The 21,441-nt window shown below is 20.6% G+C and overlaps 2 protein-coding genes across 2 annotated transcripts; both read right to left on the bottom strand.

Moving 5' to 3' along the window:
* Positions 1-1,397: 1,397 nt before the first annotated feature.
* On the bottom strand, positions 1,398-13,142 carry LOC128964697 (soluble guanylate cyclase 88E-like). Its single transcript, XM_054311332.1, has 17 exons — positions 12,975-13,142; positions 10,858-10,957; positions 10,299-10,744; positions 9,803-9,886; positions 9,329-9,470; positions 9,013-9,094; positions 8,506-8,584; positions 7,004-7,049; positions 6,535-6,626; positions 6,370-6,429; positions 6,124-6,270; positions 4,859-5,030; positions 3,668-3,679; positions 2,656-2,689; positions 2,565-2,587; positions 2,355-2,497; positions 1,398-1,955 (listed from the first exon to the last, which is right to left on the bottom strand). Exons 1-17 carry the CDS (start codon positions 13,140-13,142, stop codon positions 1,398-1,400), a joined length of 2,388 nt encoding a protein of 795 aa, XP_054167307.1.
* Positions 13,143-16,715: 3,573 nt separating this feature from the next.
* LOC128964544 (charged multivesicular body protein 7-like) lies at positions 16,716-18,431 on the bottom strand. Its single transcript, XM_054311167.1, has 2 exons — positions 18,349-18,431; positions 16,716-18,257 (listed from the first exon to the last, which is right to left on the bottom strand). The coding sequence occupies exon 2, from the start codon at positions 18,255-18,257 to the stop codon at positions 16,758-16,760; it is 1,500 nt and encodes a 499-aa protein (XP_054167142.1). The 5' UTR covers positions 18,349-18,431; the 3' UTR covers positions 16,716-16,757.
* Positions 18,432-21,441: the final 3,010 nt, after the last annotated feature.

The raw sequence follows: 21,441 nt of genomic DNA, 5'->3' as shown, positions 1-21,441 counted from the left end.
ATTTTTAATATATAAACTATAAATTTTGTTTGTTATACAAAAATAATTTATTTCATTAATGTATAAAAATTATACTTTTAAAATAGTGATTATCGTACAAATCTAATCTCATAAATACAAATTTGATTTTTAAAAAAATTATTAAAAGTAAAAGTATAATTTTTTTATTTTATTTATTTCAATTGTATAAACAAAATATTTATGCCATGTTTTGATATATTTGATAAATTTCTAAATAATAAAATGGATCGATTGCGTTATTTGTTAATAAAAACAATTTTGATAAAATATTTGGTTAGTATTTATAATAGCAGATTAATACCTGTATTTGGTTTTGTATAACTGTATAATAATAATATTTTTGTTTTTTTAAAATAACATTATATACAGTTATATTGAATGTTATTTACGAAACGATAGGGAGTTGTAATGGTATGTCTATATTTGATGAATGTGTTGAATATTTGTATGATTTTAAAATATCAATTAATTTTTTAATAAAAAATATAAATATATTGTTATAACCATAACTAATGAATTTTTAAGGTTAATGAATCATTTGTGTTTGTATTGTATATTACTATATAATTTAAAGAATGTATAGTTTTTTTTAAATAGTTTTTAACTACATTTGTAATAATAAATGACAAAATTTATAAGTTTTGAATTTCTAAAAAGATTTATTTCAACATAAATTTTATTTAAAATGTCAAAATAAATGAATGTTCACATTAAACAATGTATCAAATAGTTTAATTACATAAAATATTTCTTTAGAAAACAACAAATTTTTATCACTAATAACACAAAGAAAAATTATACAGTATTTATTAGTTAGAAATATTTTTAAATATTTAATTTTTATATAATATATATATATATATATATATATATATATATATATATATATATATATATATACAGTATATTTCATAAAATCTCGGCTTTTTTTAACTGCTCATAAAAATCGGTAAATAAATCACAGGAAAAAAATAATTTTTAAAATTAATAAATAAGTATATAATAATTAATAATATGTATAATTACCTTTCCAATGATATATATCACCCCTTTCTATATTTTTTATATTTAAAGTTATACCACTTTTAGTGAAAGTAGTAAATAGCCGAGATTTTATGCAATATACTGTATATTTGTATTCTTATATACTTGTATATGCAAATTAAATAAAATAATTAAAATTTTTTAAAATAAATTAATCTTTGCAATTGTATTATATTAAGTATTATATTAAAACAAAACAAAAAAGACCTTTTCATATGTAATTATGTGTCTATTAATAATTTTTAAGAGTTATCTCTCTTAAGACAATTATATTATTGTATATAATTCAATATAATATTTAAAGTATATATAATTAGTATTTAATGACTTATTTAAATGATAATACAAGACAGTGTCCTTCTTGTTGAACCAGTAGTGTTGTTAACATTATTAGACTTATGCTTAGAGGAGCTTAACCTAAAGCATCCCTTTCCCTTAATTTGTTGACTTTCACTACTACTATCCACGTGTTCTCCCGTATTAGAAATCCATGAATTCTTAATTATAGTATTATTATTATCTCTATTAACCCTATCTATTGCCCGGTGGTGTTGTTTAGTGTTATGTTGTCCTTCAATACTAGAGACCAATGACAGACTTTTCTCAGCATTTTTGTTGTCGACAATGTCTTTAGATTTATTGTCACTATTTATGAGATCACATACTGACTGTTGTTGTAGTAGTTTATCATAATTAACATTTAAAAAGCAATTCAATTGATCGTTGTTTAAATTTTTACAATCATTGCTGACATTAATTTGACCGCTGCTTACAATTGTATTAAACGGCGATACCTTTTGAATCAGCATTTTATTATCAACTGCTCTATCATTGTTGTCGCTGTTATCTGACAACTGATCTCTAGAATGTCTTCCGTATAGCCAATAGGTCTAAACATTTTTTGATAAATAAATAAAATAAAAAACAAAATAAATAACATTAAGATGTTATCTTAGAATTTGATAAAAAATATGTTTATTTAAATAATAATAATTATAATAATATTTCAACAAATTATTAGGTTAATCTATCAATAACTTTAGCTTTAAGGTAATTTAATATCAATAATAATAATAATAACCTTGCATGTATGCAACAATTACTGTATTATTATTATTATTATTAAAAATTATTGTTTAGCTAAACTTGACTATCAATCTCAAAATTTTTGTTAGCAATATAAAATACTGTAATAATTATAAGTACATGTATTAATATTAGTGTATTAGTAATGTTATGTAATGTATTAGTATCTTATTATAATATTGTAGTAAACTATATGACCAAACCTGCATAAATCCCTTTCCCTTCAATGGTATGGTTCCTCTTTCATAAATATCCCATTCGTTTGGGTCTAACATTGCTTTTGTTTTTTCGCTGATCTGAATCATTTGAGCCGCACTCGAGCTCTCTATACGACTGGCCGTATTGACTGTACATTTCAATGTGTATATAAATATAATTAAAAATATATATATAATCAATGATATTAAACTTACCCGTATCACCAAATAAACAATATCTATAAATAAAAAATTTAGTAATTTTATTATTTTTAAAAAATTAAAGCAAATTCATAATATTAATTACCTGGGCATTTTTTGACCAACTATACCTCCTACTACTGAATTATTTATTATTAAATTATTATATAATATAAATTTTTATTGATGATGAAAAATAAAAATAAGTGTTAAAAATAAATAAAATTCAAAAAACAAAAATAAATAAAAACAAGAAAAGTAAAAATATTAAAAGTCAATGTTAATAACGTGCATATTATTAGTTATCTATATATCAATTAAATGACTATAAAACTAAAAAAATTATCACCACACGTGAGCTTAACATACCTGGGCCTTAAATTAATAGTTTGCGTGAAAAATAAATTTATATACAAATTACAAATTGATTGCAATCAAAAAACAAAAATAATATTATTCGTAATTTATTAATTATAAAGTAATAATATATAATATTAATTTTATTTTTAACAATCTTTTAATATCTAATATATTCATTATAGGAAATTATTGTCAGATTTTTATTATTATAAATATGATCGTAAATGTATAATTATTATTTTTTTATAAAATTTATCTATTATATCAATAGTTATTTTTTTAGAAAATAAATCTAATAGTAAAATCTATTTCTTATTAAAATCATTTTTCTAATTAATTTGATATTTATATATTTCTATTTATAATTAATATTATTTTTGAATAAAACATTTACTGAAATAAATACATATTATCATTAAAAGTAAAAATCTAATAAATACTAATTAGTTATAGTAATAAATATTATTGATTGATTAAAATGTTCAAAAAAATTGAGATCAAACTTTAACCATTTTGCTGTATGTATATATTATTATAATATGATATATAATATATATAATATATATATATATATATATTATAAATATTTAAATGTAAATTTATTAAACTAATACAATAAAATTATTATTTTTTTGTTATGGCTAGTATTAAAAAAATAAATTTGTTTTATAATAAATGTTTATTAAAAATAATAAACTTATATAAATAATAATAATAATAAATTAAATATTTAATACAACACATTTGTTGGGCCACACCTGTATGAATGCCTGTTTTAATGAGAAATATAAGAGAAAAGGGAAAATATTTGAAAATTAGTAAACATTTCATTAAATAATTTACAATGAAATCAAGTTCATTATAATTTTTTATAAAAAAAATAATAATTATTAAATATGTGTGTTGTTGTATAATAATCATAAAAAATGGTTTTTATTTATTTTATATACAAATTGAGAGCAAACAAGAGATTTGTAAAAAATTGACGAATGATTCATAAAATAGTAATTTCTATCTATTTGTTTGACATTTACTTTTTACTTTAATTAGAAAAAATTGCTTAAAAATTATTGTAGAAATAAATAGTATGTCTGTATATACAGTATATAAATTATAAAGTCTACATTCAAATTGTTTTTAATATATTAAATACTATTAAGACTTCAAGGGCTTTAACTTCAAACAAATGAATACATAAAATAATATTTTTTATTTAATGATTATATTTTCATTTTGAATACTTTCTCAATAGTGTAAAAACAACGTGTATTATATATATATATATATATATATACCTTTAAAAAACTAAAAAATGAGTTCATAAATAATATATATCTAAACATTAGAGAGAGAGAGAGAGAGAGAGAGAGAGAGAGAGAGAGAGAGAGAGAGAGAGAGAGATTTAAAACAACACAACAATAATCATAAAATAAAAACCATTTGTTTTTAACAATATGTTCAATGTTTAAACAAAATGAATTTTATTGTATAATATTAAATGTCTTGTTTTTATTGTATTTTTTGGTATTTGTTACTTTTGATAATAGACTTATGCTATAATAAATTAAAAATTGTATGTATAATATAATATAATTTTTAATTGCTTAAACAACAATATAAATATAAAAATTAGTGATAAAAATCCTACGTAAATATAAATATTTTAAATTGTTTATATTGAATATCTAAAAATATATTATCAAATTAAATATAATGTTTAAGTTAAAACTATTATTAAATTTATCTATTTTTTATATAAATATTTCTATAATTATTGTCTATCTATTTAATTTTTAATATACTATTTATATTATATTAATCAATGGATAAAAAAATCAATCATATCAAAAATGTTTACACTTAGGAAACATACAGTACAGTAGTTTTTTTATTGTAAATAAAAATAAATCAATTGATAAAAATCAATATATTTAAAATATTTTGAATACCGATTCTGATTTTAAGATTATTGTCACCGGAGGGGTCGGGCAGTGTGAACGTCACTCTTATCATATCAATGGCTATTTGGCACACTTTGTTCGCGTGATTCACACTGTCGTCCTGACAGTCGTGAATCCCGCCGCCACTGCATATCATGTATGCGTCACCTATTGTTTCGACCTTTAAAAAAATAGTAAATATTATTTATATACAGTATAAATATATAATTTGAATAACAATTATAACTGTTTGATAAAGAGAGAGAAAGAAAGAAAGAGAGAGAAAGAAAGAGAGAGAGATAGATGTTAAATGCGATATATATTTATTAGTTTGAAATGAATGCATATATATTTAAATATAAAATATATATAAACATTACAATAGAAAATGATTAAAACTATTGCTTAATATATTCATTATTATTTATAAGACATTTGCATTTGTTTGGATTATCAGTAATTATTCAATTTTATGTGTGTCTACAGTTAAATAGAAAAAAATGTTAATTTGAATTAATTTAATCAAAACTATAAATTATAATAATAATCATAAAAAATCACAATATTTCCTATTAAAATAAGCATAAGGAAAATATGTACTTAAATTGTCAGTTAAATGAGACAACCATAACAATCGCTCATTTTTACACTTAATTTCTAATTTATTTGTTTTTTTCGTATAATATTCAAAAGTCTTACTTGAAAACCGATCACTTGGTAATCATATGTTAAATTTTAACATATTATTGATTTTTTAATTCAATATAGTTTGCATATATTAAAAATAAATGCTTTTAAATTTATAATAATTTTTTATTTAATTAAAATTAGATTTTTATTAAAATAATTACTATAATTTTTATGACTTGTTTTTTCTATTAGAAATCTATTTAATTAATAATTAGTTATAAATTATTTTTTTATTTCTCGCTATTTTAATTGGAAACAAGCAATTACAGTTTATTTATTTTTTTTTGTATTTATCTGATCAGACAATCAATACTTTAATAAATATAAAACAAAATAAAACAAGTGTATCAAAAAATTAAAGGATAAATATAAATTTTCATAATTATTAATGAAAACCAAAAAAAGTTGAAATTTGATAAATTTGATACAATATAAAATCTATTGGTTTTTTTGGTTACTATGATAATAATATTATAGTATAATATTGTATATTGTAAAGTATTAGATATATTACAATTAATAATTACTGTAAATTATAATAAGTTATTTTTTAAAAGTATAAATAATAGTTTTCATATTTATACCTTATAGACACAGTGTCGGACAGTTAGCTCATCAAACATACTATACATTGAGTTAAGCATAGAGACCACTTGCATGGGTGTTATGCGACTACATATGACCGTAAAGTTAACGATATCCGAGAATAGTATTGTCACACATGAAAAGTACTAATAAATTAATGTAATTAAAATTAAATACTATTTTTTATAAATTTTTATTCAAAAATAAATATTTTAACATTTGATTACTAAATATGTAACCAATACCTGACACGTATCAATTGGATTCTCCCCTTTACGTAGTCTAACGGCAATCTTTTTGGGGATTTATTATTGAAAAGAAAAAATATATTGAAATTATATCAACTTTTATAATAACTAATATAAAAATTTTAATAATAATATAAATTTTTTTCTATTGTAAAAACTTATCATTTGATAAAGTAATTCATCGGTTCGTTTCATTTCTTCATCCAATTTAACCATTGATACCTCTAATTGTTTACTTTTATGCAATTCTTGATCTATAATTTTTTTTAAAATTTAGTTTTATAATGATTTTATAATTGATAGTTAAATATTTAAATTCAATACTTAATACAATTACTTATATAAGTTTATTTATTTTTTTATAAATATATAAATTCTTTATTATTTAGGTAAAATGTATAATATTTATAACCAACCAATAATAAAAGATATAATAAATTATTTAAGTAAAAGCATTAATTAATTATTTTTTATATACAACAAAAAAATTATATTCACTGAACATATTATGTTTAAGGATTTAATATATAGTTATAAAACAGTTAATAATATTATACGTTAAATCAGGATTTTTTTTAGATTAAATATGTATCACAAATATTATATATCGTATGATATAAAAGATATATACCTAAAGCCAACTTAAGTTCAGCTGTTTGTTGCTGTCCGGCCAATACCTGTTTGAACGATAAAATTGGGACTTCAATAACATGTTTCCTCAAATGTATATATTGTATATTGATATTGATATTAAGCATTTATATAATCAATATCTTAAATCAATATTTGACACAAAAGAGACAGAAATCGGCTAAATATTTAGGTTTAATATTTTGATAGATTTAATATTTAAATTATAATAATAATTTGTTGATAAAGATTTGCAAAAGATATAATAGTTTAGCTCATTAAAAGATTTTACTGTACATTATACTTGATATACAATGTATTACTAATCTAACTGTAATCTAATTGTTTTGGCTATAATGATAAATATACGTATATTTATATAACTAATATAAAATACTGTATTTTAGTTTTTATTTATTATTATTATTATTATTATTTTATATACTGTATATACAGTATATATATATAGTACAGTAAATATGATTATTTATTATAAAAAATACTATTGATTAAGCAAAATGTTTAATATTTCTGCAAGCTGATTTTTTTGTTGGTCAATTACCATTGATAAATTTATAGCTCACGTAATGGCTATTTACTTAAAATGTCCATAAAATTGTTATTTGATATTATTATAGCTTTTATATCACTAAATAAAATAAATAATAAAAAGGCTACAAATACAAACATAAATTATATATACATTTTGAAAATGTTAAGCAACTATTTTTGTTAAAATATATAAATGACTTATAAAAGCAAATTTGGCAAAAATTATAGTTTTTGGTACTTAACTATATATTACTGTATTATACATTAATTCATTAAAATTATGATTTGATTTTTATAAATATATATCATATTAATATCATAGTTAATAGTATGTTAAATACAGTATAGTATATTTATACTATTTTATTATAAATTATTGCATACACTTACAGTGAATATATTAATTTCAAATTATACTAAAATTGCTTAATGATATATTTTCCATTTATAAATATAAAACTATATTTATAAATGATATTAATATGTATTTTACATAAAAAATAAAATATTAATATAAATTATACATTTGTGCTAATAATTTACAATTTAAGTAATTTTCATATTTAATTGCAAATCTTTAATTATTATTTTTGATAAAAATTTAGATAATTGTATAATATTTGTAAACAAAATCAAAATCATTAGATTTATTATTATTATTATTATTGTTTTGATTTAATTAATAATAAAAACTAAGTATTTTAACAGAAGGTTATATTAATATTTTGCTTTTATATTTAAAATCTAATCATAATTATATATAAAAAAAGTTTTTTTTGTTTAAAAAAATATTACAATAATATTAAGATTAAATATTTATAATAATATCAAAAAACAAAACATGAAGATTATAATTGTTTTTTCATGAATAATAATAATAAAACAAAATTATGTACTGTATGTGTGTTTGATTATATTATTTACAACAATTTTTAATCAAACAATTCATACCATATCACGACTAAAGTCATGTAAACTCAAATCATTTAAATAAAGTCCGGTACGAGTTAGGGCATCCATGTCTGCAATACTGTTTAAATAATAATAATAATAAAATGATTTAATATTATAATATTATATTATATTATAATACAATTTAGGATATATATAAGTTAATTAAATATTAATTTAGTGGCATCAATATACGTTACAATATTTAGGTTAGTAGTGGTCAATAATTATAATATTGTTTTCTACTATACTCTACTGAAACTATGTAGAGTATTATAATTTATATATTTTAAAAAAAATATATGGTCATTTTATATTTTATTAAGTAATAAATAATAATTTTTACAACAACAAAAAAATTTCAAAAAACAAAAATATTTATGTAAGATTAAAAAGTGTCGATAAGTGTATATAAAATATGAAATTAATTATGATTAATCCGGAAAAAAATTATATAAATATTATTAATTGAGATAATATTTAATATATATATAATATATGACTAACTTGGGTGCCGCCAAATAGATCATACATTTCCACTCTTCCATATATAACATTTGGCCTTTAAGTTTAAGCAAGTATTCATGACCTAAAAAAAAGTTTAATTTTTTCTCTTATATTAAAGTATAACAACTTCAATAAAAAATGTAAATTACATATATATATATAATAATAATAATAATACTTAAATACATAGTAATATTAAAATGAAAACATAAATTATAATATTGTATGTTATTTTATTATTATTATTATTATTATTACACAAAACAATGAAAGTACTGTAGTATTAAAAAGATTTAACAAACAAACTAATGCTTACATTCATTGCTATCAATGCTATCATTGGTATTATCTTCACTCGAGTTTATATCGCATTTAAAATCTAAATTATGTTTAGATGTATCCCTTTTTAAGGGTTGAATTGACGCCAATTCAAAGGTTGTGTTCAAATGACCCGATATCTGGCATTGTATTACAACATTAAAAGATCAATTGAAAATAAATTATATGTTTTTATATATAATACGAGTATTATTTATACAGTAAGCAGTATATCAATACTTTTTTGTTGTTGATTAACCACTATTTGTTTATCTAACTTTATATATATATATATATATTTATCTATAAAAGTTTATATAAAACATTAAAATCTCAATGTACTTATTTTCTGTTATTATATGTTATAAAATACATGCATTAAAATACTCAAAATTATTATCATTATTATTTTATTTTTAAAAAATTATAGTTTTTTTTATAAAATAAATATTGATTAAATAACAAAACTTACAGAAAACCAATTATAGCCAACCTTTGGTTTTAAAATTTTAAAAACTTTAGGCAATTCATTGCCTACAAGATTGGGTAAAACAACCTACAAATATAAAAAATATGTTTTTTGTTATTATGTAATGTATAAATCATATATTAATAATTATAATTATTGTATCAAATAATTAAAAAAAACTAATTTGTTAATTTGTTTTGACTATAAGTTATAATTTTTATATTGATTATAAGTAGTATATACTGTACTATACTATAATATAAGCACTGTACAAAAAATTTTAAAAATCATTAATTAATAAATTACTATAAGTGGCAAAAAACGCTAATGCCTTTTAAAAAATATATTGTTTATAACAAATCATGATTTTTTATTATCTGCTTTAATAATTAGATATATTATTTTGGATGAGGAATGGGATGAAAAAGTGAATTATATGTTGAAATTATGGGTTAATTGTTTATTTATGCCAAACAGTTAAAAAAAAGTATAGTCATACTTGAAGGCAACCTCCGACCGCTTTTATGGTTAGATTAATATTAAAGACAATACAAAACGGGAATATCTGGAGCAAAGTGTTAGCCCTTAATGGTAACTGCGATATAGAGGACTGGGTGTCAACCCTACTGTTGGACACCAGTTGCCAATCATTGTATCCTTTGTTATCAAACGAAAGTTGTAATACATAATAATATTCATTATTTTCATAGCTTTCGGTAACAATATCTGTGGTGACATTTGTCTGATAGAAATGACGGCCAACTTCTTCAATCTGGCCGATAGTATACCATAGAAAGTACTGTCGTTTGGATCGGTAGTGAAGTGTCATTCCTTTATCAGTCTCGTTGTTCACAAAATATGACGGAGGCTTTAGTTTAGGATAACTGAACCGTAAGTATTCGTGTAAGTTATCCAAACCATTGAGAAAATCCCTAAAGTGTCGGCCTATTAGATGAATATATAAAAAAACAGATAACTTGATAGTCATATTTACTACTTAAAAAAATGACATCAATCAATGTCAACCCAATGATTATATATATATCACAACTACTGACCCAATACTGATAATACTTTGTCATAACCATAAGCGCCAACCATTGATACAAATGAGATACCAATGTTATAGAGATATTCTCTTTCAGTTATTCCCAATACCTGACAATAATAAGTTTAATCAACAAAAATAGTCATTATTAATATTATTACTGACCTTGATCAAATTTGATAATTATTATTTGTTTTTAATATGAAAACAAGTAATGTATTCTTATGGTTAAAATATAAAAATTATCTTATACATCTAATTAGAAATAATGATAAAAATTTAAATAATTTAAAAAAAACCCTTTAATTATAATTACCAGTATGTATTAATTTAGATAAGATTTCTATTTCTATTTAGTATTAATTTTTAAATAGTGTTAATTTTTTGTTGAACATAATTAACACATTAAATTAAAAACATAACAGTTATTGTTGCTATTGTTGTTGTTGTAGTTGGGGTCAAATTGCTTGAAATAAGATAAATTGATTTATTTAGTTCAGACAAACTAAACAAAAGTTCAAAGTGTTATATATTGAAAATCTCATGAGAATTGATAGAGACTTAGATTAAACAGAATTTTTGACTTTAGCTAACAATTATTTGTTTTAATTATAATTACATTAATATTTTTTTGTGGATAATTTCTAGGATGTATTTTATCAAAATAGCGATAATATTATCTTAAGATTAAGCAAATAATATATAGATACTATAATAAATTCAATTAAAATTATTATTTTTTGTTGTAATTATAAATTTATTGTAATAAAGTGATTAGTTTTAAAATTTATTTTTATTTTATGTATTATTGGTAAAAAAATATATTGCATATTGGTTTTAATATTTAAAAAAAAAATCAAGCAAACATTATAATTATTTTTTATTTAAACAGTATTCAGATTTAATAATTGTATAATTATACAATTTTTTTTACAAGGGTAGATTAAATACTTAAACTTGAAAATTAGTTTTATTTTAAATATTTTTTATAATTATAATAGTGTTTATTATCTTTATAATATTATATTTATCTATAATTTTTCCTCGTGTTTTACAAGTAATCGATAAAAACAATTTAGCGATAATTAAATTTTATTGAGTTATTTAAAAAAAAAATACTTAATTATGAATAATTAGTGTTAAAAAGTGATTTTATAGTTAGTTAGATAGCATTTGTTTAAAACAATATTAATTTATACTGTATTTATTTATACATATATAAATTTATTCGTTAAATATTAATATAATTATTTAATAAAATTTAATTTTAAAAATCTCAATTGTTGCTTATCTATAACTGTTTAAAACTTTTATTTAATTATCTTAATAAAATTTTAACACAACACAGTATCGTAATAAAAACAATTTATTTAACAAATATTTATTTTAATATACAGCATTTTATAAATTAATTATTTTTTATTCTAAACTATTAATACAGTATATATATCAGTATTTATATATTATTATAATATTATTAAATATTTATAAATCTATGTATATTATTTTAATATCTGAACAATTTTTACTAACTAATAATCAAATTTTCTCAATTGACATAATAACATAATAATCTATTATTTTAATGTTTGTGATAATTAATCTCAATATTTGACAAATCATATGTCAATAATGGTTATTATCTAAAGAAACAAAAATAAAATGTTTATATATTTTCGATTTAATATATAAATAATTCATTTGTTTGTTACATAGATTCTAACACTGCTTTTAATGCTTATATGAAAATATACTTAACATTAAATTATAAATATTTATTACTTCCAGATTATATTAAATACCGGTACAACAACAACAGCAAAAAATATAGTATGCATTAATAATAATTGTATTTATATGTTATATTTCTATCAATGTGTGTGATCTACTAAACACTAAATAACTATCTTTTAAATATCTAATATTTATCATAATTTATAACATAATTTCCAGTAATTTAACTAAGTAACAAATCTATATTGATAATAATAATAATAAAATAAATAAATAACAAAAATACTTAATAAAATTAGCTAAACATTTAAAATTATGATTTTATTTAAAAAATTATTGATTAAAATGATGATAAATAATTTTTTAAATAAATAAAACAACATTAATAAATACCTGCATAGCGTGAGCAGTAATTCGTGGTACATATGTTTCGGGATATATTTTATGTATGGAAAACGTCGGTTCCTTGATGTTGGCCAGTCGTCTAATTTCATCCCAGACATCAGTGCCATATTTGTTGCACGTATATTGATGTATGTTTTCTAATATTAATCCATACATCTTTTTTTATTGTTTGTCAAATTCAAAATATTTAAATTTATAAAAATTATATATAGTTTTAAAAATGATATCAATATTGTTGTTCAAACTATGGTAATTCAATAATGTAATAGATATTAAACATTACTGTTGTATATTTTTTTGCAGTATTTTATAGAAACAACATATAAAACTTTCTCATTATAATTATTATTATAATTTTATAAATATTTTTATTATTAATAAATTATGTACTTTAAGCAGATTTATACAGATATATATCTTTATTTAAAAATTATATATTATCTAATTATTTTATTATATAAAACTAAAACATTGAAAATAATTATAACGTTATTTTTATTAATTGTTAAAATTTAATTATAATAAAACTTGTTAACATAACTGTCACAACTGTCTGTTAAAATTAACAGAATATATAATTATAGACTTAATGAAAATGATATAATTAATTATAAAATTAATTACAAACACTATATAAAATTGTATACAATTCCGGTATTAATACTTTTGTGACTATTGTTAGGGTTATTATTTGCTTATAGTTTGCCAATAAAATCGTTAGCAAACACATCAACTCACAGAATATTCTTATATTATATACTTTTGACTACTATATTGACTTTTAGACTCTTTCCTCTCCACTACTAATGTATCTATAGTTCTACTCTCTCTCACTTTGTATACAGTATTTTACTATTAATGGTTTGTCGACATGACATCCCTATTGGACACTAGAGTTTGCTGAATAAATGTTTTTCATTTGTATAATACAGATAATATTTCTATAAAGTTTTTGAAATTAAAAAAAAGTTTTCTTTAATTTTAAACTAGAAAATGTCTTGACTTATGAAATTCTCAATAAATAACTAATTATAATAAAATAAATAATTCAAAAAAAATAAATAAATACATTATGACACAATCACATAATAATATTAATTTGCATTAATCTACTTTGAAAAACTTTTAGTAATATTATAGATTAAAACTGTGACCCAATTGACAATCAAATCGCTGATTAAGTGATGTCTACTGTGCTATTGTCATCAATAATCATATCATCAATCTCTCAGATATCCCTAATGAATATCCAATATATATATATATATATATATATATATATATAAAATTAATTGTATAGACTTACTAAATAATAGAATATAGCTTAATGAAACTACAGTAAATATTAAATAAGTTATAATATAATATAAAATATGGTATACAGTTTCGATAACTTTTTTGTCAATAAAAAATTTTCGAGAAATTTTCCTGAATTTTTACCTAAAACTAGATTAAATAGAGAACACTATTCCTTAAAATGTGTTGCACATCATAGACCTTATTCATCGTTACTTTTATTTATTGAATAATTTCTTTAAGTTTTGTTTTCTCTTTATCACTACTTGAATCTGTTTTTGTTTCTATTTCTACATATATTAATAATAAATTTTGCTAATTAATTATATAATTAAATAAGAATTATTATTATTTTCACAATAGATAAACTAATCCAATTTATTGTTTTATAATTTAATTTCGTTTACTTATATTTGATAATACATTATCTTTAATATAAATTTATGCAGTGTCTAAAGGCAATTTGGCTTATGAATATATATAAATTATATACAAACCAAATAATTTATATATATATACAATATATATATATTATTATATTTAATTAGTTGAAATGTTTTAGGACATATCGGTAATGTATAAAATTTTACTAATATTATAATATATACCGGTATATACTGTATATATATATATACAATACAATAGAATAGAAAGTTTTAGTTTTTTTTAATAGAAAGTAACTGTATGTACATTAATATGCAATGAAATTAAGTCATAAATAGTAAATGCTTTTTAAATAATGCTTTTTATTTTATTTTTATTTGTAAGAAGCTTTTGTCGAAATAAATGACAAAAAACATATGATTTGATAAACATATTAAAATAATACAATAAAAATGAATTTAAATACTTTAGTAATCTATTTAAAATTAGATATTTAAAAAAATCTTTAGAGTCACTAATAAATATATAAATACTTATAAAATGTGGTTTTTGAAAAAAATTGATTAAATTTTGATTTTGTTTTTTGCAATCAATTTCAGTTTGTTTGACGACTTAGTTAATTAAAAGCTAAAGTGAGATAAATTTATTTACTTTAATAGGCTTAACAGTCAATACTTTTTGCATTTTATTTATACAATTTCTATTGAATTCAACATTGTTTAGTTTGGTTTAGATTAAAGCTTAAAATATAAAAAGAAAAGAAAATTATTAAACATATTTATTATATAAATTATTGTATACTCAATATCAGTGTTGGAAATATACAGGGTTTTGAATTTACATTTTGTATAATACATTGTAGTGTTTGTATTCTAGAATTTAAAAAACTAATATATAATATGTTGAAAAATTTATTAAAAATATATAGTAGAAATATAATTGATAGAAAATGCATTATTTCTATAATAATCGTAGTTTTTAAATAACAAAAAAATAATTTAAAATAAATAATATAAATTCAATAAAAAAATTATTACTAAATCTATATTTATTTTAAAACAAGGTTTACTTTTATTATATCAATGCTTTTGACACTGGGTGGCGCTAAATTTTGTTTGTATGCAAAATTTGTCATGTATTATATTGCATAATACGTTTTGTATTGTACTTTAAATTATAATCAGTTCTTAATTATATTTTAAACTTATTGGTAATATAGAAAAAATATTAAATTACTTAAAACTAATATATAGTTTGTTTTTTATCTATATTAACCCTCGCATCTAAACATCACTTAATGATAAACATTATATAGCTTTTTATATAGAGATTAACTAAGTTTGGCCAACAATTAAATGGTCAAATCGTTGCCACACAAAACATTCAATTTATCAAATTCATAATTAAGTATTTAATTTATTAAGAAATATATCAATTATGAAATATTGCTAACAGTTTTAGTGGCTTTAATAACACAGAGATTAGGATTTTGGTACTATTTTTTTGGAAATTATTTGTGACAATATTAGAGTTAGTTGTTTATTAAGGATATACTAATATGTAATAGTGATATTATAATATAATTATGATATACAGTATAATAATGATATATAAAATGATATATATATATTATTATACAGAACATAATATAGTACAGTATACTATATGAGTAAATAAGTTTAATAATAATTATAAACAATATTAACAAACAGATATACCATACTTTGCATATATTCTAGATATTTAATAAAATTATTTCAATTTATTACAATTAAAAAATTTATATATTTAAAAAAACAAATATTAGTGCATATTAACAACATTTTTGTAAGGCACTTAAAAAAAGAGAGTTAAAAATATTCAATAATTTATAAATGATTAAAAATTAATAAAACAAATATTTTTTTTAAAAAACACAAAATTATATAAACATTTTTAAGTTGGCCGTTGAAAATATACAAATTTATTTTATAATAATAGAAATATTAACTATTAAAAAATGTTCTTTTAAAAAATGCATTCAAACCTCATAATTATCAATAATATATATATATATAAATAGTAATAACATAAACCAATAATAAATGGCTGTTAATTAGCTGCCAAAGAAACTGGTAGTTTGTCTGTATCTTCAATGGACTCATTAATTGACTGATCATTAACTGACAAATTATTCAAAATGTTAACCAATTCTTCATCTTTGGTTTTATCAATAATTTTCGTCGGCTTTGATAACTGACTGTTCGACTGTTGTTCGCTAGCGTTGAGCTCATTGAGCAGATCGTCCAACTCTTCTTCAATGTCGTCATCGATCGGTTGACCAACCAGTGGTCGACTAACATCGGCGACCATTTCGTTGACTGTTTCGATAGTTTCTTCGACGTCGTTCATTGTGTTTTCGATGTCATCCTGGCTATTATTGGCCAATTTTAGCGCTTCGTTAGCTCTCTGGAAGGCCTGAACAAGCATATTGTGCGAACTCGAGTTCATTAATTGATCAATAAGTAGGTCCACGTTATCCAATTGAATCACTTTCTTTCCGAGTTTGTCTTCCACTCTCTTCTTGCGTCGCAACAAAATAACGGCTTTCTCGCGATTTTTGTTTCGGACACAAACGCGGGCCTCGTCTTTGATGGACTCGATTTCCGACTCAAGTTTGTCAATCTCGGACTCGAGCAGCTCTTTGGCCGTTTCCAACCGTATCAATCCGATGTCCGATTCACTGATTACACTGTTTTTCCCGATTTTTACAATTTTGATGCCACTCTCGACAAATATCTTGAGTTTATTATTGGCCTCCAATTGGCTAATAATCACCGAAAATGTTTCCAAATCGATGTTTAACTTGTTTTTGCATTTATTAAAAAGATTATCAAAACGAATACAATCGATGTCTTCTAAATTCGTTAGATATTTGTTCATCTCTTCGGACATCACTTTCAGTGATTCATTCAATACTAGTTTACTGTCGGAACTGATTTCTGGTAAAATAACTTCGCATACATCGCTATCTTTGTCGCCGCTCGAGACAATCGACAGACCAAAACTAATCGGTTTGACCACTAATGTACTAAAACCCCAATTAATCCAACTCTTGGATGAACTGCTGTTGTATTGATTGCTCTTCAGATCGTGCAATGAGACAACACTTTTGTTTCGTTTCAAATGACTGAACACCAGTTGTAAACATTGAATGTCCGGCCGTTTGCCTCCTCTTTCAAAGGCTTTCGTAACGTCGGCCACATTGAAGACCACAGAATGTGTTTGCAATGACCATCGGGTAATACAATTGATCCAAAAGTTCATCTTCAAGTCCCAGCCCTCCGGATTGGCCTCACGGGCTCTGAACGGAGCCATCAACGATGTCATGCGTTTGGTATCTGTCCAACACTCGGGAAGGTATGGCCTCTCGATTGAGTCGTTTTCGTAGAGATAAGAATCGTTGACCGCCGACGGACTACGCGGACTGGTGGCCAAACTCTGTCTCATCGATTGTCTGTCCAATTGAGAAGTGTTTCGGATAGGGGTTGTCGGCATCGCCGACGAGTCCATCGATATCTTCGTCGTCGTCGTCGTGGATGTCATTATCATCTGATAAATAATAGACATAAAAAAATTACCGATAATTCAGTTATTGTCAAACAATTTTCGTGTAGTCGTCTGTAAACAAAAAAATATTTACCGATTAAAATGTTGTCCACAAAAAACACGTGTTTTTATAAAGAAATAAAACAACAATTGATTTGACAGTCAATCCAATGATATTTTAAACGTATTTTTTATTATTATTATTAATATTAATATAACTGTTGTCTCAAAACAAAACAAACGCTCAATTAATGTAATAATAAATGAAAATAAATTTTGATAAACAATTCAATTGACAGCTATTTCTATATCAAAATAGTAGTAAAAGTAAAGATGTGTTTTGAAAAACTAAAATAAATATTTAAACTATAATTACAGTACAAATAACTATATAATAAACAAATGATAACGTAATTCAAACACTATTTTTTGTCTAATAGTCAACCAATAGATGGCAAACATATTGCATATATATATAAAACTTTTTTTTTAAAATATAAATTAAGTTAATAAACACTATTGTATTGTATAAACATTTTATTGATTTATATTACAATAATTTTTATAAATTATAATTTTTTTATTAATTTCTTATAATTGTCTAAAAAACGTTGTCTAAAAAATGTACTAAAAATATATATATTTTTTAATTTAAAAAATTATTTTTAATATAATATATATTATTAATATTATTTTTTTAATTAAAATAAAATATTTATTTTACATGAAATTTTTAAACTAAATAAATAAAGTGCAATGTTAAATTATTATAAATATATTTTATATTTTTTTATTTAAATAATTATATCTCAAATAAACATTGATAATATAAATCAATTTGTCTAAAATTAATATTTTCGTATAATATTTGCATATTTATAATAAATGACAAACATGAAAAAGTCATTAACACGTATTTAAAAAAAATATTTAAATTATAAAATTTATTTTAATATCATAACAAATGTAAGATATGATCAGTGAATATAATTAATACAAAACTTATGCCTTATGTTTAGTACTGCTTAAAGCATTTTGCCAACAAATATCTGTATATTTTAATTGTTAGTAAAGATTATTCTGTGATTTTTTAATTGAAAAAAAATAATAATTAGCATTTTACTTAATTATTAAATCTAAATTATTATATACTAAATTACTGTACTATTATTAATACTATTAATATTAATAATATATTAATAATAATGATAAATTTATGAATTAAAAATTAAAATATTATATTATCAATAGTTTTGTTAATAAATAATAGTTTTGTTAATATCTAGTATATTACTTTTATATTATTTTTCAAAATTTATGTATGCAGATTAATAATAACTTAATTTATTTAATTAATTAATTAATAAAAAAATTGATATTATTATATGTTTATATACATGCATTGCATAAATTAAATTTCTAATATAATTAATCCCTATGTCTTAGAATACTTAAGTATATTTTTATTATAAAAAATAGTCTAATATTTATATTAGGATCTAATATATAAATTTATATAATAATAATAATAATAATAATAGTTATATAAAACATATTTTGTTGAGATTTCCCAATTAATTAACTTCATATTAAATGCAAATGTCTTACGACAACATAGAAAAAGTATCTTTTATTTAATCCAACTTAAAATTAATTAATTGAAAACAATTTTCAAAAAAAACTTGAAAAGTTTTGTTTTCTGAAATCTATACGAGCCTTTTTGTGTGTGTGTGTGTGTGTGTGTAGCAATTTTTTTGCTAATTTTGAAATTCTGACTTCAGATTCGGTTAGAGGACTACTAATAATGTATTGAAAAGTTGCATTAAAATTTTGATATCTCTTCGGGATCATATAGAAAATGGCGGCCAAAGTAAAGAAAATTTTAAGAAAAAATATTTTAAGTATAAATTTGAATAGAGCATCAAAAGCAAGCATAAAAATATGCATTAAAATTTTGATATCTCTTCGGGATCATATAGAAAATGGCGGCCAAAGTAAAGAAAATTTTAAGAAAAAATATTTTAAGTATAAATTTGAATAGAGCATCAAAAGCAAGCATAAAAATATGCATTAAAATTTTGATATCTCTTCAGGAACATAGAGAAAATGGCGGCCAAAATAAAAAAAAAATTTAGGTAAAAATTTTAACGTTTAGAATTGTATAGAGCATCAAAAATAAGATATAATAAATTAAAATTATTTTTTTAAAAAAAATGGTGACATGTATAAAAAATTAAGGTAAATTTTAGCGCTTAGAATTGTATATAGTATTAAAAATAAGATATAATAGATCAAAATTATATTATTTTTTCAAAAAATGGCAGCAAAAGTATGATTTTAACTGTTTATTTTGTTATACTAAATCATTTAATACCAAACATGATTATATTTGTTTATTTCATTATATTAATCATCTGATACTCTACATGACTATGGTTGAGTTTGTTTTGTCATACCGAGTCATTTGATACCCTACATGACTATGGTTGAGTTTATTTTGTCATACCGAGTCATTTGATACCCTACATGACTATGGTTGAGTTTATTTTGTCATACCGAGTCATTTTATACCCTACATGACTATAGTTGAGTTTTGTTTGTCATACCGAGTCATTTGATAACCTACATAACATTATTTAAATTATGTATATTTTACCAGTTTTTTATTTTTTGTTACTATATAAATTAATACTATATAATTATACCAACTATTTGGTTTCAACATATTTATGATATTCAAGTTTTTTTTCTAATAATGCTTTCTAGCATTCTTAACTGGTTTATTTATATTTATTATAAACTAAATTTATTGTTTTATATTATACATTTTGTTGACAATATTATAAATTTCAATAAAAACTTTAAACACAAAAAGATATTATTATTATTATTAATATTATTAATTTATTATTTTTACTAAATTAGCATAAAATACTGTAATTAAAGCGTATAATAGTTGGCGCCATTAATTGTAGCGACATTTATTGAAAATAAAAATATAATCAGTAAAATAAATTAAATAATGTTTTTAATCAATACATTTAAATATTAATTAACACAGAAATAACTATATTGTATAATAATAACCAATAATATAAAAGCAGATTTAAATCTTACATTTCCAACAATTTCAACTAATACACACAAATAATTAATTTAGGAAAATGCTTTAGAAAATATAAAACTT

The sequence above is a fragment of the Oppia nitens genome, unplaced genomic scaffold (assembly GCF_028296485.1).
Source record: "Oppia nitens isolate AA-2021 unplaced genomic scaffold, nextdenovo-longstitch-racon4-pilon3 scaffold9_pilon_pilon_pilon, whole genome shotgun sequence".
Classification (NCBI taxonomy): Eukaryota; Metazoa; Arthropoda; class Arachnida; order Sarcoptiformes; family Oppiidae; genus Oppia; species Oppia nitens.
Note: the sequence above shows the minus strand (reverse complement) of the source record. Positions and strands in the feature narration are given on the sequence as shown.